The sequence below is a fragment of the Cuculus canorus genome, chromosome 9 (genome assembly GCF_017976375.1).
Source record: "Cuculus canorus isolate bCucCan1 chromosome 9, bCucCan1.pri, whole genome shotgun sequence".
NCBI lineage: Eukaryota > Metazoa > Chordata > Aves > Cuculiformes > Cuculidae > Cuculus > Cuculus canorus.
The window spans coordinates 10,939,056-10,946,275 of NC_071409.1; the positions used below are offsets into that span (position 1 = coordinate 10,939,056).

At 47.4% G+C, this 7,220-nt stretch overlaps 1 protein-coding gene across 1 annotated transcript; it reads left to right on the top strand.

The window, feature by feature from the left end:
* Window positions 1-2,121: 2,121 nt before the first annotated feature.
* LOC104065100 (zinc finger protein ZIC 1) lies at window positions 2,122-5,741 on the top strand. Its single transcript, XM_009567528.2, has 3 exons — window positions 2,122-3,256; window positions 4,422-4,585; window positions 4,950-5,741. Exons 1-3 carry the CDS (start codon window positions 2,281-2,283, stop codon window positions 5,145-5,147), a joined length of 1,338 nt encoding a protein of 445 aa, XP_009565823.1. The 5' UTR covers window positions 2,122-2,280; the 3' UTR covers window positions 5,148-5,741.
* Window positions 5,742-7,220: the final 1,479 nt, after the last annotated feature.

Genomic DNA, 7,220 nt, shown 5'->3' on the forward strand with positions numbered 1-7,220 from the left:
GCCGAAGCATCGTTTAAAATATTGTACAAATGTTGCTCAGCTTAATTGATTAAGCCACAAAGGTTTTCTGCTTTTAAATACATACTTATACCTTTCAACAATCATTTTAATATATAGTCAATGGCTCTTTGTAAGGAGAACAAAAAAGACCTATCCGCAGTTTTTCAATAGACTTTGAGCTGGGGAAAGACAGGTTAATCGAGGGTTGCATCTAGAAAACAACCAAGTGTTGTATGTTTGCACTGAATCCAAATGTCTGCATTTTTCTAACTAAATCAAAGGGAGTGTTATTTCTTTTTCTGCTCACTCATCTGAAGGTAAGTAAATTTTCTCTGGCGATCAAAAGCCTGGTCAGCAACAAAGACACCGCCTGCTTTTTCCACCGTCCTGGTGTGGCAAGTTGAGGAATTTCAATAACTGTGACAAGGGTGACTGATTTGTGAACTAGAAAAGGTTTGAATGTCAGAAAATTTACATTGCTCCTATCGAAGATTTTAAACATTTTTTACAAAAAAAAAAAAAAAAAAAAAAGACAAAAAGAAGTGGGGAAGAAAAAAAAAAAAAAAGAAAAAAAAAGGGGAGGTGGGGGAGGAGAAGTGTCCGGGAGTTTCATGCAGCAGAAGGAGAGACAATGTAGGTTTGGGAAATTTACAGTTTTACCTGAATGAAAGAGACTCCGTAAAAAGAGAGAGCGAGAGAAAGGGGGAGCGAGAGAGAAAGGAGAAAGAAAATAACAAAAAAAAAGAGGCGAAACAACAACAACAAAAGTAGAAAGTTAAGAGTTCTCACCCACCTGCGTTTTGATGGGTGCAGAAAACAAGATTTATTTCAGAAACCTGATGGAGGGATAGAGAGGCAGCTACCCAGAGAAATCACGCCTGGTATTTAAAAATAAAACCAAAGGCACCCAGCACCTACTCTCGGAGAGCTTCGGTTTTAAACAAGCAGGAGCCAGCAACTTCAAAAGATGCGAGTCCCTACAGGAGTTCTCTTTACAAAGCCTAAGAAGTTGCTCAGCGATCTTAAAAATTCTGGATCACCAAGAAATCATCATTACCATCACTATCAGAGTGCTGGGGAGAGAGAGGGTCAGAGAGTGAGAGAGCAGGGAAGAAAATAACCCTAATGATAAGCAAAGATATATATTTTTTTTTTCCTTAGCACACATACACACAAGAAGATGCGCTGGAAATATTTTCGTGGGGGAAAAAAAAAAAAAAAAAAAGAAGGTTTTATATGTTAAAAAAAAAAAAAAAAAGTTGTTGGTGCTGCAGCCCAGTTCGTCCGAGGGGCTGTCGGGGCGCCCGCACTACCTGCGATGGATGAGGCGGAGGGGCCAATCAGCGGCGGGAGGCGGCCGTGCGCGCCCCTCGTTGGCGGGGCCGCGGGGAGTTACGCGAGGAAGGGGGAGCCGCCAGCGGCCAATGAGCGCCCACGTCTTCCCGCACGTCGCTCCGCCCCCGGCTCCCATTCATCAAGGGGGGGGACGGTGTCGTCTTTTCAATTCATTTATCTGCAGGAATGATTGCCGCTATCAGTCTCGCGTTCACCGCCCGGCTGAGGAGGTGAAAGTTTCTCCCCAGGAAGATAAACCGCAAAAGACAATATTGTGCATGATTTGCGCCTTTTTTTGCAAAGCGAAAAAAAAAAAAGCCCCCCCCCCCAAAAAAAAAAATCGGGGAGAGTGTGGGGAAGCTCGAAGAGAAGAGAGAAACAAGCTCTCGGCCACTTCGCAACATTCCTATAGCCAAAAAAATCACTGAAGGAAGTTTCTTTTTTGTTTTGGTTTGGTTTTTTTTTCTTTTCTTTTTATTTTTTCTTTTTTTTTCTTTTTTTTTTTTTTTTTTTTTGCTGCCCTTGTTGATCTCTCTCCGTTATTGTTATTTGCAGCCGGTTTATTTTTTAGCCCCCCCACCACCCCTCCCCACTTTAAACCTTCCTGAAAAGTCAAAGCAGAGAGAGACAGTGCATATTTTTTTGGGCACATTTTTATTATTATTTGCAACGGCGAAGATCTCTTCCCCCCTTCCGCACCAGCCTCTTTTTTTTTCCCCCCCTTTCCCTTCTTTCCCCCCCCCTTTTTTTTTTTTTTTTTTTCTCTTTCCCTTCCCTCTGCGCTGATGCCGAAGGGGGTGTTTTTGATGTGGTTGCTTTGGTGGTGATCGCCGCTGACTTTCCAGAGAGGGTGTTTTCGCCGCTGCTGCTGCCGCCGCCGCTTCTCTCCGCCTTGTGTGTGTGCGCGCGTGTTTTTTTCTTGGTTGCTGCATCGACGCTGGGAAGATGCTTCTGGATGCTGGACCGCAGTATCCCGCCATAGGAGTCACTACCTTCGGATCCTCTCGCCACCACTCCACGGCCGATGTCACGGACAGAGAAGTGGGGCTGGGGATCAACCCCTTCGCCGACGGCATGGGCGCCTTCAAGATCAACCCCAGCACCCACGAGCTGGCCTCGGCCGGCCAGACCGCCTTCACCTCGCAGGCTCCCGGCTACGCCGCGGCGGCCCTGGGCCACCACCACCACCCGACCCACGTCAGCTCCTACTCCAGCGCCGCTTTCAACTCCACCCGGGACTTTCTGTTCCGCAACCGCGGCTTCGGGGAGGCGGCGGCAGCCAGCGCCCAGCACAGCCTCTTCGCCTCCGCCGCGGGCAGCTTCGCCGGACCCCACGGACACACCGATGCCGCGGGACATATACTTTTCCCTGGGCTGCACGAACAAGCCACCAGCCACGCTTCACCGAACGTGGTGAACGGGCAGATGCGCCTGGGCTTCTCCGGAGACATGTACGGCAGACCCGACCAGTACGGGCAGGTCACCAGCCCCCGCTCCGAGCACTACGCCTCCACCCAACTGCACGGCTACGGCCACATGAACATGAACATGGCAGCCCACCACGGGGCAGGGGCCTTCTTTCGTTACATGAGACAGCCCATCAAACAGGAACTCATCTGTAAGTGGATTGAGCCCGAGCAATTGTCAAACCCAAAAAAGTCCTGCAACAAAACTTTCAGCACGATGCACGAGCTGGTGACTCATGTCACGGTGGAGCACGTTGGAGGACCCGAGCAGTCCAATCACATATGTTTCTGGGAAGAGTGTCCAAGAGAAGGGAAACCTTTCAAGGCCAAATATAAACTTGTAAATCACATCAGAGTCCACACAGGTGAAAAACCTTTCCCCTGCCCTTTCCCAGGCTGTGGCAAAGTGTTTGCCAGATCAGAGAATCTCAAAATACACAAAAGAACTCATACAGGTACGGTAACCTTCTCTGTAGCTTTTCTCTCTGCGAGTGGAAGCGCCGAGCGCCGGGGCGGGATGCAGGGATGGGGGGGCTGGGGCGCTGCTCGGCCGAGAGTCGGGATGGGGGGGCGGGGGGGCAAGATGTGGTGGTCCGGGGCCACCGATTTTTCCGGGAGTGTCAGGCTCGGAGCTCCGCTGAGAAACGAGCTCGGTCATAGCCACGCCAGCAGCAGCAACAAAAAGAAAATTATCCCTGTCGAGGCAGAGGGGGAGAAAGGAAGGGTTTACTGCCGGGATCGGTGGGGCGGGGGCGAGTTGGGGGAATCGCAGCAACCTGTCCTGTTTAAATTTATAGGTTTTAATTAATTGTCGTTCGGCAGTTTTGACTGCAGCACGATGAGAAATTGTACTAAATATCTCAGGCAGCTCATCCATCTCCCCTCTGCAATTCAGGGCTTGGTAAATATTTAATTCCGAGGAACGATTTTAAATAAACCGAGCCCGGCGCGTTAGTGTGTTATTGTTGTGTGGAGGGCAGGCGCCGGGATCCCTGAGAACTTTTCCCGGTGTGGGAGGTGGAAATGCAGCAGCCCCTGGCTGGGAGAGCTCTCTCGCTCCGCTCCCACCCCCGAGCCCCGAAAGCCAGCGCCGCTTTCCCGAGCTCTTCTCCAGCGGGTCTGTGGGGCTGTCCTCGCGTTGCCTTCCCCGGCCAGATAATTTTCAATATTGCAAGAAAATACTGGAGAGGGGGCTGGGGTGGATGGGAGAGTAAAATATCACGAGAACGAGCTATAAAAAGGGGAAGTAGGCACTGAGGATCCTGTGTAAATAACCACTGCGCCTGGTCTATCACTTGGAGCGCTGCGAGGAGGGAGAGATGCCCAGGGATGGGGCTGCAAAGAAAACTCACCCCTCCAAAGGGGAGGGAAAAATAAAGGAAAGTTACTTAGCTCCCCTCCCCCCGCCCGAAATGGGCGCTGGGCAGGGGCGGGAGGTGCGGAAAGGACGGAGAGGAGAAGCAAGGTTTGGGGATTTGAGCGTCGTTGAAGTTAGAAAGTTGCGAGTGTTTGAGATGGAGCCCTGGGCTTCCATCCTGCGGGGCGACGGGGACAATGAGAGATCCAGCCGGTGCTGCTTAATCAGATCCGTTTTCCCCCCACCCCTTCCCTCTGCAATAGGTGAAAAACCATTTAAGTGTGAATTCGAGGGCTGTGACAGGCGCTTTGCAAACAGCAGCGACCGCAAAAAGCACATGCATGTGCACACTTCCGACAAGCCCTATCTCTGCAAAATGTGCGACAAGTCCTACACGCACCCCAGCTCCCTCAGAAAGCACATGAAGGTAAATGGAGGGCGGCTGAGGTGCGGGGCTGGGGCGCCGCCTCGGGCCTGGCCGCGGGACGGAGCCGCGGGGCTGCGGGGCTCCGCGCTGCCACCGCCCGGCCCCGGCCCCTCGGGCCTTTGTCGGTGCTTTTTACCCGGGGAGGGGGGGCAGAGCGAGGAGGCAGCCGGAGCGGCGCGGCCTTCCCCGCCGGGCGGGGAGCGGGGCTGGGAGGGCGGCTGCGGGGCTGGGGCCGGCGGGGATGCCCGAGCCCGGGGCTCGGCGCCGGGTCCCGCTGTCTGGCGCATCCCCAGCCGCAGGCGAGGGCCGCCGGGGCCTCCCGTCCTCTGCCGCTCTCTATTTCTGCCCGGGTTTTCTCTTGCAGGTCCATGAATCGTCCTCGCAGGGGTCCCAGCCTTCTCCCGCCGCCAGCTCGGGCTACGAGTCCTCCACTCCTCCAACCATCGTGTCTCCGTCCACAGAAAACCAGACCGCCAGCTCCTTATCCCCTTCCTCCTCCGCAGTCCACCACACGTCCAGCCACAGCACGCTTACATCAAATTTTAACGAATGGTACGTCTAAAACGCTAAAACAAAAACAGCAAAAACACACAAACCGAAACAAAACAAAAAAGGGCCCAAGGGAGAAAACAAATACCCTATTTAAAGACTCAAAAAATAATGAACACTTTGAAATCAAAATTTAAATGGGCAAAGAAAAATAAAATGCTGCCAGTAGACCCAGGACCGAGTAAAATGAAGACTTATTTTTTTTTCTTCTTTTCTTTCCCCTCTTTTTTTATTTCTCTTTTTGTTTTTCTTTTTCACCCCATTTTTATTTCTTTCATTTTTTTCTTTCCTTTTTTTTTTATTATTTTTTTTTTTTGAATGTTCTGCTCTGTTCCAAGGCTTGGTAGGCGAAGGGGGTAGTAGAATGCATAAGAAGACAAGGTTACCAGGGCAAATGCCAACTGTGTAGGGCTTTACTGGAAACCACTGATTAGACATCTCCAACTGCATGTCTGCTTGGGCAGCGGCCTTCCCCTCCATCCCCTCTTGTAAATACAGAATTATTAGCTTCAAAAACAAAACAACAAAAAAATGTACTGTTTGATTTTGTAAATAGTTATATCGCAAGTTGAATAAGGGGGATATGTGGATTTGTGGTCTTTGCATATATGTGGGGGGAGGGGAGGGCGGGGGGGGGGGGCGCGGCGGCGGGGGGGGGCAAAGGTGGGGGGGGCAGAGGGAAGAGGTAGAAATTCAACTATTTGTACTGAATGGCAAGAATGTTCTAGTAAATGTGTACCAAAATGTGAATTACTTTGTATTATCACAGTCTAAACGTCGATCTAACAGAATATTATTGGTATTAATGTGCTTTTTTGTATAAAGTGCAACATTTCGTCCCAAAGTCCAGTCTAAGTAGTGCAGTAAACTGTTGTTACACGTCCTGTCAAGAAATTCGTATAGTGAAAGCCTGGATCTGCGTGTCAAACTGTTACATTTGTTTATGTAAAGTGATATTAAAAAAAAAAAAAAAGATATAAACTATATCTGTCCGTTGCTTTTGGCAAATACAAGAACATAATGTATATAAATCCTAATTTCCATATTTATCCGCATGTAAAGGTCCGGTTATACATGTTACAAGATATTCAATATTTATGGCTAGAAGGATTGGTATGTAAAATTTAGTTTACAGAACTGTTTGGTAATATTTCGTACCTTATTAAAGATTCTTAAATCCCATGAATTGTGGTAGGAATTCTTATTCGCTAAGTCAACCTGCTGCAACTTCAACTAGCTTTAGGATATTAGAATAAAACTGTCCTAGTTTTTCACTGCTTTCCATTATGTCATCACTAAAGCAGTGAAGGTGATATAAATGTGATAAATGAAAGGATCCCTGCTGGCATTACTATAGTGTGTAATTAGTATTTATATCAAAATTTATGAAACAAATTTTCGGCCGCAGTATAATTTAAATGACCTTTGCAGACATAGAATAACAACCATAAAAATAACAGAAATAGATTGCATAGACTACATAAATATTAATGTGGGGAATTGTTACATGAGAAGTGCTGCACTCCACTCCAACACTGCCCATGAATCTGCATAGACTGGGTCCCTAAATTAAATTAATTCAGATAACATATATTAGGAGATTTAAAACAGAGGAGATTTCGGTTGCTGTTTTAATTTAAGGCATTTATGACCATAACTAATTCTCAGTCAGTGGATTCATGACTTTCCTTGGGCCTTTTACTCCGAGAAGTACAGCACTGTTTCACGAAGGCTGTTGTTATTGTTGTTGTTGTGGTTGGGTGTATTTTTTGGTTAGGTTTGGTTTTTTTTTCATTTTCTTTTTTTTTCCCCTTCCTTTTTTTTTTCCTTTTCTTCTGATATTCCTTAAAACGTGATGTTAATTTAAATCAATTACTTCTTGTGTTAGGTTATTATTATTACTATAATTTTGCCAGTGTTAATAGCTTTCTAGAAAAATAAATCTAGGGCATAAGAATTATTTTATGTAATTTGATTATCTTTCTATCTCTTTTATTTATTTCTCATTTACTTAAGAAATTCGTTCCATTGGCTGGCGTTGATACAGTAAATTTGTAAATGAGAAGACAATATAAAAAATCTAAAT